General features: G+C 34.8%; 2 protein-coding genes and 1 long non-coding RNA gene across 6 annotated transcripts; 2 read left to right on the top strand and 1 right to left on the bottom strand.

Annotated features, from left to right (window-relative positions):
- Nucleotides 1-4,326: 4,326 nt before the first annotated feature.
- LOC100790385 (3-ketoacyl-CoA synthase 1) lies at nucleotides 4,327-6,934 on the top strand. The gene has a single exon (XM_003521774.5). The coding sequence runs from the start codon at nucleotides 5,220-5,222 to the stop codon at nucleotides 6,810-6,812; it is 1,593 nt and encodes a 530-aa protein (XP_003521822.1). The 5' UTR covers nucleotides 4,327-5,219; the 3' UTR covers nucleotides 6,813-6,934.
- A 2,549-nt stretch (nucleotides 6,935-9,483) lies between these two features.
- Nucleotides 9,484-10,951, top strand: LOC106798122 (uncharacterized). Its single transcript, XR_001387630.3, has 2 exons — nucleotides 9,484-10,029; nucleotides 10,151-10,951. It is a non-coding gene; the product is annotated as an uncharacterized lncRNA (long non-coding RNA).
- Nucleotides 10,952-11,253: 302 nt separating this feature from the next.
- Nucleotides 11,254-18,206, bottom strand: LOC100790907 (heterogeneous nuclear ribonucleoprotein Q). 4 transcript variants are annotated; one of them, XM_003521775.4, is made up of 9 exons: nucleotides 17,815-18,206; nucleotides 16,148-16,585; nucleotides 15,925-16,041; nucleotides 15,673-15,813; nucleotides 15,405-15,581; nucleotides 12,389-12,593; nucleotides 11,990-12,168; nucleotides 11,796-11,881; nucleotides 11,254-11,710 (listed from the first exon to the last, which is right to left on the bottom strand). In XM_003521775.4, the coding sequence occupies exons 2-9, from the start codon at nucleotides 16,547-16,549 to the stop codon at nucleotides 11,566-11,568; spliced, it is 1,452 nt and encodes a 483-aa protein (XP_003521823.1). In that variant the 5' UTR covers nucleotides 16,550-16,585; nucleotides 17,815-18,206; the 3' UTR covers nucleotides 11,254-11,565. The 4 variants fall into 4 exon arrangements, with proteins under 4 accessions (XP_003521823.1, XP_006577354.1, XP_040870186.1 ...); XM_006577291.3 differs by having other exon boundaries at nucleotides 17,667-18,097; XM_041014252.1 differs by having other exon boundaries at nucleotides 11,796-12,168.
- Between the last annotated feature and the right edge of the window lie 1,692 nt (nucleotides 18,207-19,898).

The following is a 19,898-nucleotide window of genomic DNA, read 5'->3' on the forward strand; positions in this document are numbered from 1 at the left end:
ATTGTGCAATGTCCATAGGGATCCATTGGAGGTCTTGATATCAATATCACCTCTTCTGACAATGTCAAGAGATTTTCCATCTGCAAGGTAAACTTTCCCAAACCTTCTAGAAATATAGTTAGACAATAAATCTTTAGAGGGAGTGGTGTGGAATGACGCACCTAAGTCCATAACCCATGAATCAACATGACTATCCAAACTGCAAACTAATGCATCATCAAATTCATCAATTGCTGCATTTGCATTCATCATCATCGCACTTCTTATTTTTGTGAGTCTTATTCTTCTTTGGTGCCTTGCATTGATTGGTAAAATGACCTCTCTTGTCACAATTCCAGTAGATAATGTCACTTCAAAATTTTGTCTGACCTTTTCCTCTTGACTTTGATCTACCTCGACTATTCTGACCCTTCTGGGTAGTCCTTCCTTTGCCTTCAGTATTCAATGCTGAATTGGAAACATGACTAGAAGATTCTCCTGAATCTCTCTTGCGAACATCTTCACTTAAGATCAAGTCACAGATGTCACTAAGCTTTAATGTGTTCTCCCTTGTAAAACTACTAATTGCAATAAAAGTTACAACCCGATTATCCTGTAGTGATGATAATAGAATCAATGCCTTCACCTCATCCTTAAATTTAATCTACACTGACTCCAATTGGGCAAGAGTAATATTAAATTCATTAATATGATCAGTTATAGAGTTACCTTCTCCCATCTTGAGGATGAACAACCGATGCATCAAGTATACTTTGTTGGCTACAGACGGCTTCTCGTACATATCTGATAATGTCTTCATTAAGCCTACAGTAGTCTTCTCATTTACAATGTTGAATGCGATGTTCTTGGCTCATATCAATCTTATCACGCCATGAGCCTGTCGATCTAGCAAGTTCCATTCTTCTTGCCTCATGTCGTCTGGCTTATCCCCTGACAAGGGTTGATACAACTGATACAACTTCTTCTGATATATATAATCCTCTATCTGCATCTTCCAAAGGCTAAAATCTCTGCCATCGAACTTCTCGATCTTCACCTTCCCCTCTTCTAATGTCATTGCTCTCACTGTCTCCTTTAAGAAGACTCCCACTAATTCCTCTAAACTAAGGAAATCCCGTGGAGTAACCAAAAGCTCTTGATGTCACATGTTAGTATAGAGTAATAAGAAAACTTTCTTATTACTTGCACAATTTAAAGCTTACAAGGTGTCTTTATATATAACACTAATGAGACACAAATTTTTATAAACCAAGCAATGTGGGACAAAGGAACTAAAACCATAAAACTCTAACAAAAACATCACTAACAAAAGTGACATTTAAAGTTGTTGGAAAACTTTTTGCAACAAATAACATGCAACGGCATTTTTTTTCGTTGGCATAAATACTTTTCACGACTTTTTTTGAAATTTCCCAATGAGAAATGTCTTTGTAAAAAAATTTAATCTTGTAGTGATAAAAATAATTTGAAAAATAAATTGAGATTTGAAGAATTAAATTCTTCATGTAAATATTTTAATATAAAAAGAAATCTTAATGAAAAAAATCAAAATTGAAATACTTAATAGTTTAATTTCCTTGAAAAATAAGTTTTAAATAAAAATGAAACTACGTGTTACAAAAAAGAGCCGTATAATAAGATATCTCTTTTCATTCGAAAATAAAAGACTGAAATTTATGATATAGAAATTGTTTTTCCTTACTTTCCAGAGGTTTTAAGAATATGAATTTTTCTTTAGAATTAATAAGTTTGATAAAAATGTTGTATTTGTTTTTTAATTTAAAAAACATCACTATATTTTTGTTTTCTAACAATACTCGTATAATGAATTGTAAAAACAAAAAAAAATATAATTTCTAAAAAAACTTTTAATAATAAGAAGCAAAGTGCAAAAAAGATAACATTTTAATATTGAAACATGTAAAATCATTTTTATTTCAAAACAAATGACTTAAGTTTTCTCATTTCCCGTTTACTTAATTAGAGTGCAACTCTTTCATGTAAGCTGAGCTAGAGATTAAGTTTGCACGTGAGTTAATTGGTTAAAACCAGGCGTGGACCCACCCCGTGATTATCATTGTCATCCCCATTATTTTCAAATACATTGATTGAATTAGTTTCTAGTTGGAGAAGCATGATTCAATATGAAGTGTATGTCACATTGTGATTTGTGAGTGCATAGACATACCAGAATGGGACCCAAAAGTTTTAATCTCACTTGCTAACTGAGTACATAAATCCAGTGCCGTATGCTTATATGGCTCTGTGACTGTTCTCATTTGTAATGGGGGACCATTATCAAGTTGCAGAATTCAAAGGGTCCTACTCGTCGTGGAATCAAGCCACAGCACCTCCAACTCCAAGGATAAGTTCTTTTCGTCCCTTTGGTTTACACTCGCCGGACTCAATTCCTTGTGATATTTTCATGGCCATTCATTAATTCCATATCTCTCGAAGACAAATGGATTAGAATCTCTTTTATGATCAAACCTAATACAAATACACTTTATTTCAGAGTTTGATGTAAGGCTATAATACAGGAATTAAACAATATACTTAAAAAGGATCGAAAACAATACTTCATAGTTCATCAAGTAAGGTGTGAGTTGAAATTTTTTTAAAAGAGAGAAAAAAATAGGGCCCCGAAACCTCTGTTCGGCGAGATCCTGTACAATGCAATCACAAACAGCAGTAGATGGCCGTGAAACGTCCCTTCCACCTTAGAAGAATAGTGATCAAGTACGTCTCATTAAGCAGTCGTTAAAAATGTTTGATTAGCTGATAACTTGCCTGGAAATAGAATTCACCGTTATGAAACTTTTTACCTTAAACATGGAGATTTGAGCAAGTCAAGACTTCACCCATCTCTCACATGCTAAATCCTACTATAGCATTTTATTTGTAGCCCTGAAATTAAGTTAAAGTTTACTACATAGTTCATAAAGTGTGAGTTGATAATTGGAAAAGAAGAAGATTGGACTAATGTGTTGTAATAGATTCAAGATTTATTACATCTGTACTTGTAATTTACCTTAAGGGATGCGTGATCCCGTGATGTCCTGCATGATAATGATAGTATATTGTTATGTAACCTTTGTCCTTAAAATACAAAGAATTGACCAAGACACAACAAGGCAGTTCATTTTTATCCCTTTTATTCTTGTATATTGCAATCTCTCATTTGCTAAATACCATTTCAACATTTGATTTATCGCTTAGCATATTTTAAACTGATTGTATGCAAGTTGTGGATGGTCTTGCAAATTCCAGAAATTGCAAACACAGAATTTGGCTCTATAATGGTTGCATGCAGAGAAGAGCTTCGTCATCTTCAATTCAAAACGTTAAGTGCGTTTTATTGGTGATTATGGATGAACCAATAAGGTTTGGTCCTTAATTAGACATTTAAACAAGGGGGGAAAAAGACACCGCTTTTTAAACTCCGTTGACCACCGGCAAAGTATCTCCTTTGTGGTCAACCAAATTCAAAACGTATTAAAACAGTTGAACAAGGTCGGTGAGCTACATGCGCCATACTTATATGGCTGTAACATGTAACCCACGTGTTGTTTGGGGTGATCTTGAGAAGGATAAGGATTTGCATGAAAACATTATTAAAGTATAAAGACTCCAAGGGATCGGCAATATCCAATGAGTACTGCACTAAATGATCGGTACCCGTAATATTGGGGCCAATTCTATTATGACTTGGGTAAAATTAAACTTTATTCCTACACTACTGTATCACAAAATTTTGCAGTTATGGGCTGATTATGTTATTTCACAATTTGTTGGCCTAAACCACTGATCTCCACCAACTCAGGTAGACATGGCTCAGTTCAATCCAATTGCATTTGCATATACAACTTTTTGCTAAAAAAAAGTCAAACAGTTTCTGAATCTCACCGTCCAACACCAACAGTTGAATAATTTAGATCAGCTACTTACATTTCCTATTACTGTTCCCCTACTATCTCTAGCCTGACGTTGTTTATTGTTTTAGGATGCATTATTTTAGAGGAAAAACGCGAAAAAAGAAAGAAATTGTATAGGCAGTGAACACTTCCATAACGAACATGCATACCCCTTAATTTGTAGCCGTATGAAAAGACAATGCGCTTAATTGAAAAACAGAGAATTTTTTTTTTATTTTTTTCATTTTTTAAATGGTGTTGAGCTTTTGACAAGTTAGCACAATACCATTAATTGTTCCTTGACAACCAGCCACCAACGACCACCAGCCTTCCATCAATAATTTTTCCCAAATTTCCCATCTCCCTTTTTCATCTCGCTGGCTGCTACCGTATATGCCCCCAAAATAGAGACCAATTTCTTCTTTTCTTTTCTTTTCTTTTTCTTGTTTTGGTGGTTTACATTTGCGTGCCCGTAGCCCAGTTTTTGTATCAAGTGCATACGTTACACATTAACAAGTAATAAAAAATGAAAATGGGCAAAACAAAGAAACAACGTGATGACACTCCTGCTAATGCTTATTAAGAGAAAATACCTCACAAAGTCAAATTCTTCTATCCACTTCGATTGTCATTAAAAATATATTTTTTTGTTCTTGTAAATATCAAAAGGTTCAATTTCTTTTTACGAAATTTCAAATATATTTTTCATTTTTACAAAATATAAACATGTGATATTTTAATTTAGAGTTGGATTCAAGAATTTCAATCCTATGTGTTACGTGACAAAATGAACTAAAATATCACTTATTTATATTTTATGAGAATGAAAATATAATTTAAAATTTTGTAAGAACCAATCCTAAACATTTTGATATTTATAGGAAAAAAATAATATTTTAGTGAAATATTTATCAACAAAATCACCTGCCTAGGGTATATTGGTTTTAAAAAAGAGTTTGGTTAAGTAGTTGAGCAATATTATCTAATCCTTTCCGAAACTAGGACCTCCCCCGGGCAAGATTAATTAACGTGAAGTGACTAGAGTCAATATCTTTCTTGCGGTGAAGGAAAGGCCAAAGTAGCATTAGCAATAGCATGTTTGTTGCTCCCATTTGAGTTTCAAGTTTGAGCATTTGCTTTTGTTTTTTTCCTAGAGCGCAGTTATGGTTCAGCTTCCTCCAAACGCGAGCCCCCTCAAGTGACTGCTTTATAAGCCAACCTCTTTCACAAACAAACATCACAATCTCTAGAGTTCTACACACAAGCACGTTCTAGAGAGAGATAGGAAATTATTAAATTAAGCAAATGGGTCGCAATAGCATAGACATGGACAGGGAGAGATTAACGGCTGAGATGGACTTCAAGGACTCATCCTCCGCCGTGATCAGAATCCGGCGCCGGCTGCCGGATTTCCTTCAGTCGGTGAAACTGAAATACGTGAAGTTGGGATTGGGATACGGTTACTCATACTCATGCAAAGCAGCCAGCATTGTGATGCTAGCCATCACCCTCCCTCTCGTGTTCTCTCTAACCGGTGGTATCAAGCTCTCCAAACTCTGCTCCCACAACCACCAGCTCGACGCCGAGACCGTGGCGGCGGCTTCGGCGGCGCTACTCTCCCTGGCCGCCCTGTACCGGTGGAAGCGGTCCCCGGCGGTGTACCTGGTGGACTTCGCGTGCTACAAGCCGGAGAAAGAACGCAAAATATCGGTGGAGGGGTTTCTGAAGATGACCGAAGAGAGTGGGGGGTTCGAGGAAGAGTCTCTCCAATTCCAGAGGAAGATTTCCACAAGGGCGGGTTTGGGCGACGAGACCTACCTTCCCAGAGGAATAACTTCTCGGCCGCCCAAGCTCTGCATGAGCGAAGCGCGTCTGGAGGCAGAGGCAGTCATGTTCGGCGCCCTGGACGCTCTTTTGGCCAAAACGGGGGTTGATCCGAAGGACATTGACATTCTGGTGGTGAATTGCAGCCTGTTCAACCCAACACCATCTCTATCTGCAATGATTGTGAACCACTACAGGCTGAGAAGCAACATAAAGAGCTACAACCTCGGCGGCATGGGATGCAGCGCGGGACTCATATCGGTTGACTTAGCCAAAGACCTTCTCAAAGCAAACCCGAACTCCTACGCGGTGGTGGTGAGCACGGAGAACATAACCCTCAATTGGTACATGGGCAACGACCGATCCATGCTACTCTGCAACTGCATTTTCCGAATGGGAGGGGCCGCCGTGCTCCTCTCAAACAAGTCATCAGACATGGCACGCTCCAAGTACCAGCTCCTCCACACAGTCAGAACCCACAAGGGGGCAGATGACAAGAACTACAACTGCGTATACCAAAAGGAGGACCAGAGCGGGAAAATAGGGGTGTGTTTGGCGAGGGAGTTGATGGCAGTGGCAGGGGAGGCGTTGAAAACAAACATAACGACCTTGGGGCCGTTGGTTCTGCCATATTCGGAGCAGGTGATGTTCTTGGTGTCGCTGGTGAGGAGGAAGGTGCTGAAGATGTCGGGGGTGAAGCCATACATTCCGGATTTCAAGCTGGCCTTGGAGCATTTTTGCATACACGCCGGGGGGAGAGCGGTGCTGGACGAGCTGCAGAAGAATCTTGAGCTGAGCGAGTGGCACATGGAGCCCTCCAGGATGACCCTGCACAGATTCGGTAACACTTCCAGCAGCTCCCTCTGGTACGAGCTGGCCTACACGGAGGCCAAGGGTCGGGTCTCCAAGGGGGATCGGGTCTGGCAGATCGCCTTCGGGTCGGGTTTCAAGTGTAACAGCGCCGTCTGGAAGGCCGTTAGGGACATGCCATTCTTAAAGGACTGGCGTGGCAACCCCTGGGATGACTCCATCAATAACTATCCCGTTCATCTTCCCTCCGCATCTTCTAATTAACTCTATTACCCCCCGATTTTACTACTCTCTTCTTCATTAGCTGCTTCATTTTCTTGCATGGAATTCCAAACTTGTTCACCATGTCTATCAATACTAAAGGAAACCATGTTCTCCTTCGTTTATTTTCTCAAACTAACATTAATGCATCATCAAATGTTATTTTTTGTTAGAAATATTATTTAAAAGAATTCATGTGGGTGTTTACCGGTTTGAATTAATCCTTACTCTGGTCCAATTTAAATATATGTTAGATTTTTTTTATGTGTTTGGATTAAATTCCATCCAATTCAATTAAGATCTGATATATGAATTGGATAATAAGTTATAATTTCTTAACTCAATCAAACACATATCATATAATTAAATTTATTATTATATGAAAAATACATTAATAATTCACATAATTTATTAAATTATATTATTTATTATTTTTTTTCTTTTTTAAGTTGTTATTTTTATCCTTATCTTAATTTTGTTTATATTTCTTCATGCTAGTATAATACTTAATTTCTATCTAAAATAAAAATATTTTATTAATATTGAAATCATTAAGTTTAATAGTCAAATATTATCATAATTTATATCTTTTGAGTGCATTCAGTCATATATATTTATAAAGTTTTAGACAAAAATAAATTATTGTTATAAAAATTAATTAATTTTTAAAAAATAAAAATAATTTATATATATGCATACCTAATTAATCCGATTCCATCTAACCTATTTATGATCAATTGGTTTAGGTTGAGTATGAAAAAAAATTCAACCCGACATCTCTCTCTTTTTCATTCCCTTCAGCCTTTTTCAATTATCAAGTGAACCTTATATATTCACATCCTTAGTGGTATGTATTCCCTTGGGGTCAAAGTTCACGTTTGTGTGGCCTTGGGGCCTCCTCTCATTATTATTATTAATAAAGTATTGCTTCCACGTAACAGTAGTTTAAAAAATAGGTCCTCACAAAAAAAAAATAGTATAAATAGAAGAACATAATTAGGATTCAAATTCTAATAAATCTTTGAATATAAAATAAATAAATCATATTAAAAGAAAAAAAACATACAGCTTATGTGCACTCAAGTTCTCTGATGAATATTTGTTGTTATTATTTTTTAGGAATCCAACTGACTACAATTAGTTAAAAAAAAAAACTCAATTTTATTGCATGGAATCGGAAACTTGTTCATCATGCTATGAATGTCAAAGTAATATAGTACATAATACATAATCGATCGTGCTCCATGTAACAATAATTTGAGGATTGATCTGCATGCCCTCTGGTTGATAACTATAAAATTATGCTACAGTAAAGAACATTTTTTCGGTGGAAGTTTTATACACGCGTTAGATGAACAATTATGAATGAACACTTTTTATTTTCACACGTAAGATGATTTTTTTTTCCACGCGTTAGATGAACAATTATGAATGAACACTTTTTATTTTCACACGTAAGATGATTTTTTTTTTCCACTGGTAAGATTCAAACTAAAAATCTTATACAGAAACGAGAATTAATGATATATTTCACACAAAAATTGATCCCATGATTCCATAATAATCCATCTTGATTATTATGAAATCGACATTACTAACATCAACCTGGTAGGTATATATCAATACTTTAATTGCATGCAATAAATAGCTTAAAATATGGCAAAACATAGCATGAGTATTACATATCAATCATTTAATAGCATATAATAAATAATAAGTTATTATATAAAGTAAGAGTATTGGCCCCATAAGCTTATGACTAAATGGATGGTGTATTTTTGTGTTGAAGAGGCAGGTATATATCAATACTTTAATTGCATGCAATAAATAGCTTAAAATATGGCAAAACATAGCATGAGTTTTATTTTATGTTCACTGTATTTTAAATATTAAATAAGATGCAATCAACATATTATTGTCAGTTTAATGAAACTGGATTTGAATTTTTAAAGTAAAGTTTTGAGTTTGAATTTTGTAAATAAAAAATAATTAATGAAAAAATTAGTGTAATATGATTATAGGGTGAATTTATATTATACCTCTATGAAGAAAAAAAAAATTAGAATCTCTCAATTTGTTTGGTATCAAACTAAAATTTTGATTTATATAAAGGAAAATGTTAATATTTTCCCTAATTAAATGCATTAGCATCCAACACTAAAAATTTTGGATCATATAATTATTGGTTATTTTGTTTTCTAAAATTTAATTTAAAGATATTATGATATTTTATCATTTAATTTAAAGAATAAAAATAAAATCTTTTTTTCTCTCTCCTATCTTTTTTCCACAATTCTCTCCTATATATATATATGGGAAATATTTTATTTTTTAAAAGTTAAATGATAAAGTATGATAATATTCTTGAATTAAATTTTGAAAAACAAAAAATTTAATGATTTTTTAGTCCAAAATTTTGTGTTAAATTCTAATGCAAATCAATTAGAATAAATATTAACATTCCTTATATAAATTTTCAATATAAAACATTTTTATACAAATATTAAATAAAAATTCACCTAATTGCCACAACATTATATTCGTTAGTATGATGCTACATAAAGGTAAGTTATCATTGAATCTCTAAAAATAATTATTACTTTGAAGATGCATGTATATTAAAGTGATGGAACTAATTATTTGTTTTTATGTTTTTTAGATCGTTGTTTGTTTTTTTATTCTTATTTATTTTTATGTGTTATGAACTAAAGACAAATAGACAATTGTCATATTGTAGACCACAAATGCCAAGAAAGTAATTGAGAATTCTTTCATGCCCAAATAAATAGTAGATGATAAATTGATAATAGACATGGACACCCTCATTTCCATAATTTCGCATGTTATTCGCCATAGTTTGGGTGGATGAGATATTGTAAATGTCAAAAAGTCCACTCGACGAAAGCAACATTAAAATAAAATCTGTGGAATGCTTGTAAATTACACAATAATAAATTTGAAAACTGAAAAAATAAATTTAAAAAGGAAGAAGCATAGAAGGGAAGAGAGAGAAAAAGATGTGGTCGACGCCATTTAACAAGACTCTTGTAGTTGTTCCCTCCGCCAATGCTAAGCAACAAGGTGGGAAATTGGGTGACACCCTTTTGCCCAAATCGACTCCAATTCCAAAACCAGCACAAGAAGAAGGCGAGATGAGTGGGTCAGATTTGTTAAACTTTTTCCGCAAGATATTCATATTAGCACATGGGGGAATAAAAAGGTGACTTCCTTTTCAAATCTTATGCACAGATTATTCTCGTTATATAGTCAACCGGGATTGCTTATTAGGTTTCCACAAGAATTTTATTATTGCAATGACAGATTGCATTACTGTGTTGCAGGTTGCAGTGGGTAACAGATTTGAATATGTTGGTATCCTATTTGAATCCAAATAGTAATCTACATTACCATGGTTGAATTTTAAAATAGCTCAATAAGTTTGCACGATACTGCAGTTGGAATGCTTACTCATTTTGCCGACAAAATGCTTAATTCCGTAGCACAAAATAATGTATGCCCATTTCATCATTGCAAGCTAATTCTCGTAAGTTAACCACCCCATTACCACAATCGGCCTTCGTAGAATGAGCTTCTCTCCCTCATCAACAAAGTGGAAGCTGGGTTGATAACTATGAAAGTATTTTTCAAAATCAATCCAAGGAACCGGTTGTACCCTGCCAAGTAAAACGCAACTGCATACTAGTGATTTGAAGCATTTATTAAGTTTGCAAGCAACCATGCATTCGTTAATGGATGGGATGAGATAATAACATAAATGAACAACAGAAGTAAAACAGTTTTCATTCTGAGCAATTTTTTTTTTTATAAGAACAACCATGTAAGCAGGGCACAGAAACTTCGTTTGGAAAGTGAAAGGTTGCAATTTGGACGCGTTAGTTGCTGCATAACCTAGCTTATCTATCGAGTTACCATCTTGAATGTTTTACGAATTTCGACTTTTCTGTGATTGAAGTGTGCTGCTGCTGCTTTTTTTTTTCCTCCCTGTAATGAATTGTACTGAGGGGAACAATGATTGACATTTTGTCACCCCACAGAATCGCCACCGTTCTCAAGTGTTGTCGGCAGCTTTACAAGGGACGAAAATATAAATAAGAAATTACTTTAATTTCGGCCGTGATCAATCACAATCGCGAAAACAAACCACCCTCCTAGTACTTGAGTGATATATTTTTCTTGCATTTTGTTTACAATAAATTAGATGTGTTGCTACACTAATTTATTCATTCATTTTTATAATTTTATTTAATTTGACCGAATGCATTTTATGTATGGCAACCACTTGGGTTTCTGGCATAAAAAAAGTAGCATTACTTAGCATAGCTAAATTGCTACTCTATTAAAGCTCACAAAACTACCACTAACAGTAGCGCCATTTAGAGCACGAAAAATAAGCAACAAAACCGGTAAAGTTGCCGAACCCAAATTAACACAATTTTCTACTGGTTGTCAATAAAAAAATTCCAAGAAGCATTACAAGCAGAAAATATGGCAATTACTCTGCTGTGACTCATCTAACAGCAGTAGACACCAACATTAAACAGTTCAATAGAATATCACTGGTCCTAATCCTAACTTTATATTTTTCTTTTCCCCCCTTTTATGGGATAGGGATTGTGAAGAGGGATTTTCTGTCAAATGTTATAGCAAATGAATTACACGTCCCTTGTTCCCAAAGTCCACTCACCACCAAAAGACAGTTTGGGGGCATAAGCCACATCGCATTAGCCTTCTATCCCTAATAAGGTCGATACCTTCTACTACGATTGCCTTCATCATTGCCACTAGCTCCTCCTCCTCCTCGCCCTGGCTGCCCACTTGGACCATTGCTCCGATCATTTCTGCGGGGTCGGGCAGGTGGCACTTGTACACCGGGTTGTTGACTGCAACATATCAACAATATGAAGATTAAGGCATTATATCAAATATAAGGAAATGAAACTATATACATCAGGTGTACCAACTTACAGAACATAGCCAATTCGACCATCTGGTAACATCATTGGAACCATTTGCATTCCTGCTGGCATTGGACCCCTGCCATATATCATTGGCTGTTCAAACATACATAAAAACCCACAAGATCCAAACAAATTAGGACAAAAAATAAAACAAGAAACAAATACATCAACCATAAATATATGTTGTAACTCAGTAAATACCTGTTGATAACCAGCAGCAACACCATATCCAGCCCCTAAAGAGCCATAAGGATTTCCAGAAAAGTTACCATATGCAGGATGTGGAACATGGTTCGGATGAAGTCCAGGATTGTAGGCATAACCTCCATCAGGTTTTTTATCAGCTTGAGGCTTGGCAAGAACAACTTCAAGCATTTGGCCTGCCATTCAAATCCATTAAACATATTTAAGGGAAAATACAGAATATATTCAAAGAACATCTTTTACTGATAAGAGCTAACACCAGTGACACTTTTTAAAGAATTTTATGTATAGATAAGTTGGATTCACCCTATTGTTATCTTTTGCAAAGAAATCAATTTAATAAAAAAAGGAAAACAGAGACAAATTTTAGTTCATAATTTAGTATAAAACAAGTACCATCAATTTCATATTTCTCTGTATCTTTTACAGCTTTCAATGCACTTGACCTCTCCGCATAATGAATAAAACCAAAATCGCGTTTCCCTCCAGCTTTGCCAGGTGGCATGACCACTTTTGTTACTTCTCCATGACGGCGGAATAGTTCCTTCAATTGTTCAGTGGTAACATTCTCTGGTATGTTTTTGACGTATAGAGCTTTAACCTGAAAATGCCAAAAACAAAAATAGTTTGAAAGCAAAACTTAAATTAACTAACTAGTTCCTTATAGGTCCATACCCCCTAAAATATGCATGATAAAAATACCACATCAACATTTATGATAATGCTTTCAACAATCAACATTAATCCCAACAAAACCAGCATTGAGTAAAAGTCTCAACAATACTAATTTCACCAATACAATGGTCCAAAAACTACAGAATAAAGACATTAGGATGTATCTGAGTTCTGCCCATTTCCATGCCAAGTAAAGATTAAGAAACATGGCAAGAACCAGAAAAAAATTGAGATAGAAGGGATGTGAGACGACACCAAAAGTGGTTGAATGGGTAAAGGCTATGTTTACGCAATACAATGATGAGCTTACATGTACCACAAGGCTAGCTTCCTAATTGCTAGTACTTGACTAACAACCAATCTCCCACCAACAACCAAATTAACTAATTACACACGTGGTAATAGCTCCTAGCAAGTTGAACAATAGGCATTCCCACCTAGGGATGAATAAAATAACTAAAATAATCAACAACTAAAGTAATCACATTGAATAACAAGGAACAAAATCAGAAAATAAAAGAGAATGAGAATCAGCAATGACCAAGGTGTGTAACTCTTAGAAGTCTTCAACCGGTCCATAGGCACACTTGATCTTCGTCTAATGGTACCAAGGCACTTATTAAAGCAAACCAGGACTCTTTGGGACACCAATTAACATCACAATTAACAATCCTAGATGTGGGAATAATAATGTTTATGCCAAACAGAGGCTTAACAACCAAAGGCAGAAGCTGGAGTTCAATGTTTAACAACACAAGGTAGTAGCAAAACAATACTGAAAATAAAAAGATATGCCAGATGATTTTGACAGTAGCAAATGGAAGCATATCCAATAGGAATCACTGAAGGATTGAGTAAAAGAAAAGATGATCTCTAATGATTGAATGAAATTGGCAGAAACAAGGATAGAAAAATTCTCCTCCAAGTGTTTCCCTTTACAAAGGGCTGCCCCTTTCTTGCACCTGAGCACTTACTCAATTCTCCCCAAATACAAGTTCCTGAATAGTTCCCCTATCCTTACTAACTCCAAATATTTAACTAATTCTCTCCAGCAAACCTATTGTTGCAACTATATAAACTAACTACCTTGTTTTCCATTTATTCTTCCAAGTTCCAAGCAACTGCTCTTATGCCTTTAACAATATCACATGAAAGCATGAAGTGAATAGAAGAGAAGAAAGAAAAGTGAATAAAATTAATTCCTAATAGGGTGGAAATTAGAAATACCATGAGGGAGAAAAATTCATGGCAAAGAAAAAATCTGACTGTGAAACAGAATATTTCAGAGAAAGGAAAGGAGCAAATTCATGAATTGGGAGTGGAGGGGGGATTTTCCCTAAAAAAGGAAGAATGTGTGAGAAAACCAGCAAACCAATAGAGAAATTTAGCAGTAGAGAAAGGAAAATGAGGAGAAATAAAGGAAAATTTTGGATTAAGTTTCTGAGAAAATAGAGGAAAGAATAAAAGGAGATGATGCAATGGAAAAGAGCTCAAGGTGTGTACGAATTCAGTTAACATGTAGAGAAATACAGCAAGAGAAAAATAGTATGACTTAAGAGAGAAAAGCTTACACAGAAAAGGTCTCAAAAAGTCAAAATGGCTTGCTTCCTAACCTTATTCCTCATGCGGTAAAAATGCTTTTCATCAACCATCATAAATGGCAAAAGATCAACTGGAACATTATCCAAAAGTACCAAGTGCAACCGAATGAAGCACTAAATTCCATACTGCTTCCATAAATCTTGAGTTACTTTGATAACATCCTTGTAAGGTTTCTAAGGAATATTGATCAAACATCTGTCTATTATCGTCTAATGAAAGGAATCAGACTTGAAACACTGCAACCTTCATTGATGTGCTAGAATCTCGTTTTATCTCAAACAGCAAACCTCAGGCAGTAATGTCTTGGGAAACTCTATGTTTCTTTTGGAAGGGGGTTAAAGTGCAGCCTAAGAGTGATTTTATATCAGGATATGAAAGTTCCCACAGGGACGTAGTGCCACTTGAGCTAAAACTCTTGGGCATGACTTGGATTATTTATTCATATACTTTATGCAAGATTGAGAAGATCAGAATTGAAACATAACAGAAAGGAGTGACTACAGATTCTTAACATTTTTATACTAAGTTTGAGCAACTAAAGACTAAGTCCACCTAGTAAACAAGAAACACCGATGAGGCTTGGCTTAATTGATATGATCAAATTGAGTTGACAAGATCATATACTTAAATCCTGTATATGGTCCTTGGTTGATAGGCCATCTGTAAGTACCACAGTACTACTATTAGTCCTCATTGAGACTTATAAATTGTGATATGCCTGACCTAGAAATGAAGCAAACTCATCTCCCCATCAACCTTATTCTTACCCAAAAATAATTGATAAATAACAGCCAGTTTCTTTCCATCATTCTTTTTAAAGGAGAAATGACACAACTTGCTCAAACTGACAGTTTGAAAATGTAGCTCAGAAAATCACAATAAATTTGTCTAACAAGTAACAACAAATGGATTTTCCTTATGAGCTGAGATCCATATCAAAGCATAGAGAAACTTGTAATTACCCATTGGCTTGGGCTCTGCAAGGTGAGAAGGAAAAGGAGAAAAAAAGGAAAGATAACCAGAAAATGGAAGCATGGATTATCACCTATATATGTCCAATCAAACAATTGATAAAATGGTAAGAAAAAGAATTAGAAACTGTTCCTCTGCATTCCATTTTAATTTAGGAAATTACCTGTGAAGAAGCAGAATGGTCAGGTGAGTTCTTTGGATCTGCCCATGTGACAGTTGGGGTGTTGCCATCCAGCTTAAAGCTAGAACTTGCCATCTTTTGCCGCGAATAATCAGCACATGCATTATTGTAATACAAAACAAACGCAAACCCACGATTCCTACTAGGATTTTGAGGATCCTGATATAAACAAAATGGAGTGGGAATAAAAAGGTGCGCCTGACAACAGCTTAATGTAAATTAGTAGCATAGTTAGTTCAAGACTGCATACCTTTATGAGCTCAATGGTTTCAACTCCGGGACCAACACCTTCAACAACTTTCCTAAAATCATCTTCAGTCCAAGTTTTTGGAACATTACCAATGAATAATCTGTGTTTGGTTTCAGAAAGTGAACACCTCAAAGTTTTCCCCTGAAATCATCAAAAATGTTAAAACTAATCACCAAAATAAGATTCTTGATTGAAATTTGTCATGAAAAGCGAATATGGTGAATAAGACCTTTTAGGAAGCACTGTAAATACCTTAAATTCCTTGCTATGTATCTCCTCAATAGCCTTTTGTGCTACCTCTTTTGTTTTAAAAGCCACAAAGGCATAACCCTTGTGTTCTCCAGTGTCCCTGTCTTTCATTAGTCGCACCTGAAAATTAAAATGAATATTTTTTTTAACAATAATCCCAATTTTCCCCACCTGCAGAAAAGGACAGGTTTATAATATCATTAGAGCAATTCATCAAGGCTTTGACCTCAAGAATATCACCCATAGGCTCGCACAATTCCCTTAAATCATCTTCACATACATCCCGAGGAAGTCCACCAATAAAGACTTCAGAACCATGAGGTGGAAGGGCAAGAAGTTCATCATGCTTCTCTTTCTCATCTTCATCAATGAAAGACAATTTTTGCTCATCATCCCCAAATTCAGTAGCAATGTCACTTTTTTCTGCTTCAGGCAATTGGTCTTTCCCACCAGCCTCAGCTGCTGAGTCCTCATATTCATGTTCTTCAACACTACCTTCAGCATTTTCATCTTCACCTCCATCCACTCCATCATCATCTATTTGTTCTTCAACATCATCATCCATCTCTTCCATATAATTTTCCTCGTCAAGGTCCACACGCTCATCAATTTCTGCACCTTCTGACATGATCGGTTCAGGCTTTTGTCATGAACAGCTGAATACCTGCAGGTTCACACGTTAATCATAAAACCTGTACAGAATAGTAGGGTTTTCAGGACACCAGGTTTTAAGGTAATTGCTTTTTCAGAGGAGGAAAAAATCTTTATAGGGCTATTAAAGTGGATGCATAGAAATGGCATACTGCCTGCCAGTGCCACAAAGGCAACCCAGCCACATCACTAAATGGCCCCTATTTGACCAGTAGGTGACTGAATTGGGACCCTAAGGGCTATGTTTGAGAGTAGAATTTGGGAGGGAAGGGAAGGCATTTAAGGAGGGGACTTTTTAAAATGGGGGAAAGGGTTTGGAGATTTTTTAAAACCCTCCAAAACCCTAGTTCACCCAATTTGTAGAAAAATTAATTAAATTACTCATTTATCCCGGCTAACTTTTGTAAATTCCAAATTCACATTCATGCTCTCTCTGATTCATATGCAAGAAATAGAAACCCTAGCTCTCCCTCATCCCGGTTTATCTTCTAAGTACCAGGAACATGCTACTCGTCCCTCTCCACAGATGATTCAGATAAACCAGCAGAGGCAAAAGCAGCACCGGCATCAGCGAGTGTCTCCAGCAGAGGGAAATGGTAGAGCTTGTTCTTGGGGATCTGGATGACATATGTTGCCACTGGCAGCAAGGTCTTCGAAGCAACGGTGGTTTCCTGAGATGGGAAAATGAGGGAGGGTGGTGCCCTCTCCTTCCTCTTCCTCGCCCCTAGAATTCCCCGCCCTCCCCCCCCCCCCCCCCAAAACACAACTGGCAAGCACATCCAAACAAATTGGGGAAAAATTTAGACCTAATTTTTCATTCTGTTGTTCACGTATTCAAGTTCTAGTTCTAGACAACGAAATGGGGGCAATAGGCATTCACATCCAAAGCTGTATGCAGACAAAATTAAGTTTGTCCAATGCGGAAGAGAGGAATGCCAACAAATCGAATCAGGTATTAAAATTAAACTAGAAAAAAAATAGACATGCGAATCAGGCAGAGAGAAAAACCCTCGAAGGTAGATTAGGTTAGAGTTAAACCCTGTGATTGTGATGTGAGTGGCAGAATGAAAATAGAGCAGAGAAATGTGACATACCAAAGAGAAAGGGTGTATTGTTGGTAGATGGAAGCGGAAATTGGCGTTATGGGAATGGTTAGAATTGGATCGAAACAAGAAGTGGGGCGAAGAAAAAGAGGCATATTTATCGATGGAAAACATAAAGGAGTGATTTTGCATAGCGTACCAGTACTATTATATGAGGGGTTTTCGGATTTGCTTCTGAGTGGGTTCGGTGGTTCTGTTCTGAGATGCTTCTTCTGCTTCGTTCTTCCCACACTGAGAGAGAGACTCAGATGTGTGTTTATCCGGCGAATCCTCCTTTTCCAGATGCCCCTTAAAAGAGACAATGCTAAGAAACGATCAATCTCACTTGACGAAGTTGTACCCGCATGCTCCACCAACTATTTATCTCCACGTCTCCCGAAATTGTCCTGCCTTGACAATCATCTACTGTACCATTAGGGAATTCAGCAAATAAAAAACATATGTACCACTAGGGTTGGCTTATGTAGAGGCGGCGAGTTCGTTGACCATGGATTTTAAGCTTAAAAGCAACGTTTTTAAAATTTGATTGATTATTCAATTGATTAAGGTATTGATTTCAAGTTTAACATAGTTAAATTGTAGCGAAACAATATTAATATATAATAATAATGTTAATAATTAAATAATATAGAAATAATATCAAATAAATATAATAATATCATAATTTTATATTATTAAAAACTAAAATAAAACAAGATTTTATAGATTCTTATTATTCAAAGTGCACACATAAGAACAAACTAAATATATCATAATATTTAAGTTCAACTTTTAATAAATACAATCATGTGTATTAACAATAACAAGTTTACGTCTAGAATAGAAAATAATATGACCAATTAATATAACAAACAAATTGTAGGAAATCAAGATATGAAAAAATATAAATGATTATATCATGTTTTATAGAAAATATATTAATAATATTTGATAAAATAATTTATACTTTCTATATTCTTTTTATAAGACTTGGTTGACTTATTTATTATTATTAAGAAAATTGGTTAGTTTAAGGAATTAACATTAAATTTATTTATGATTATAATATTTTTAAATTTATCCTTAAATAAATAGAGAGAAAATAATAATAGTGGAATTTTAATTTTTAAAACTAAATTATTTTATTCTTCAAGTTCTAGTCTCATAAGAGAGTGAGAAAAAGATAATTCTTAACATTTATTATTTGTGAACTATAATTATTAAGAGTATTTTGGTAAAAAATAATTAAGGTAAGGAATAATTAGAAAAGAATCGGTCAAATTTTTTTCAAAATGATGTGTTATAAAGAAAAACAACAAAAGGAGTACTTATTTAAATATGTTTTTATTTATTTAAAAAATGGTTAGATTAGACTTTAAAAAGATGTCAATCATCAATTTAAAATGATTTTCTGCACCCATTTTAGATCGGCTCCTGTCAGTTATGAAATGGTATGATATTTCAGAGCTAATGAAACAATCACATGGGCGATTCCGGATGAAACTATGCTTAAAATTTTCAAATTTTAGAAAGAAAAAAAATTCTATAAAAGATGAAATCTTCTATAAAAAAAGATAAAATCTTAATAAAAATCCAGCAACAAAATAAAATAAAATTTGAAAATTAAAAAAAAAATGATAAAGATAGAAAACACATTCCAGACTTGTGGCATGTTAGTTTTCCTTCTCGTGCTCTCCCCCCTCCTTCAATGGTTTTATATCTTCTCCCTTTATTTGTTAGACACAGGCACCCACCATTAAATCCCTTTCATGCTCTCTCGTTACAATTTTTTTTTTCTGGTTGCTAGAATATGTTTTTTACAAAGTAAGATTTTATTTTTTTAACCTGCCAAAATAGGAATTTTGTTTGTTATTTTCTTATTGAAATTTGAATTTTTGCTGACTTGGCTATGCTGTACAATTTGTTGTAAAATATTGTTGTATTTAACTTCATACTTTACCTATAAGTAAGTCTCGTGATTTAAGTGATATTTGGTTTCATCCTTTTACAAATCTCAATCTCATAAAAAATGATTAATTAGATTGTTCAATATTTTTTTTTGGTTTTTATTAAAACCAAAAATGATAGAAGTAAGTAAAAATTTAAGAAGGTAAATTAACATGATCAAGTCTTTTTTTATGCAAGGCTTAAAAATATTTTTGTCCTTACTAAATATATGATTTTTATGTTTTTTTAAATAAATTTTTATTTTACATTGAGTTTCTAATAAAATAATAATTTATT

This window comes from Glycine max, chromosome 3 (genome assembly GCF_000004515.6).
Source record: "Glycine max cultivar Williams 82 chromosome 3, Glycine_max_v4.0, whole genome shotgun sequence".
NCBI lineage: Eukaryota > Viridiplantae > Streptophyta > Magnoliopsida > Fabales > Fabaceae > Glycine > Glycine max.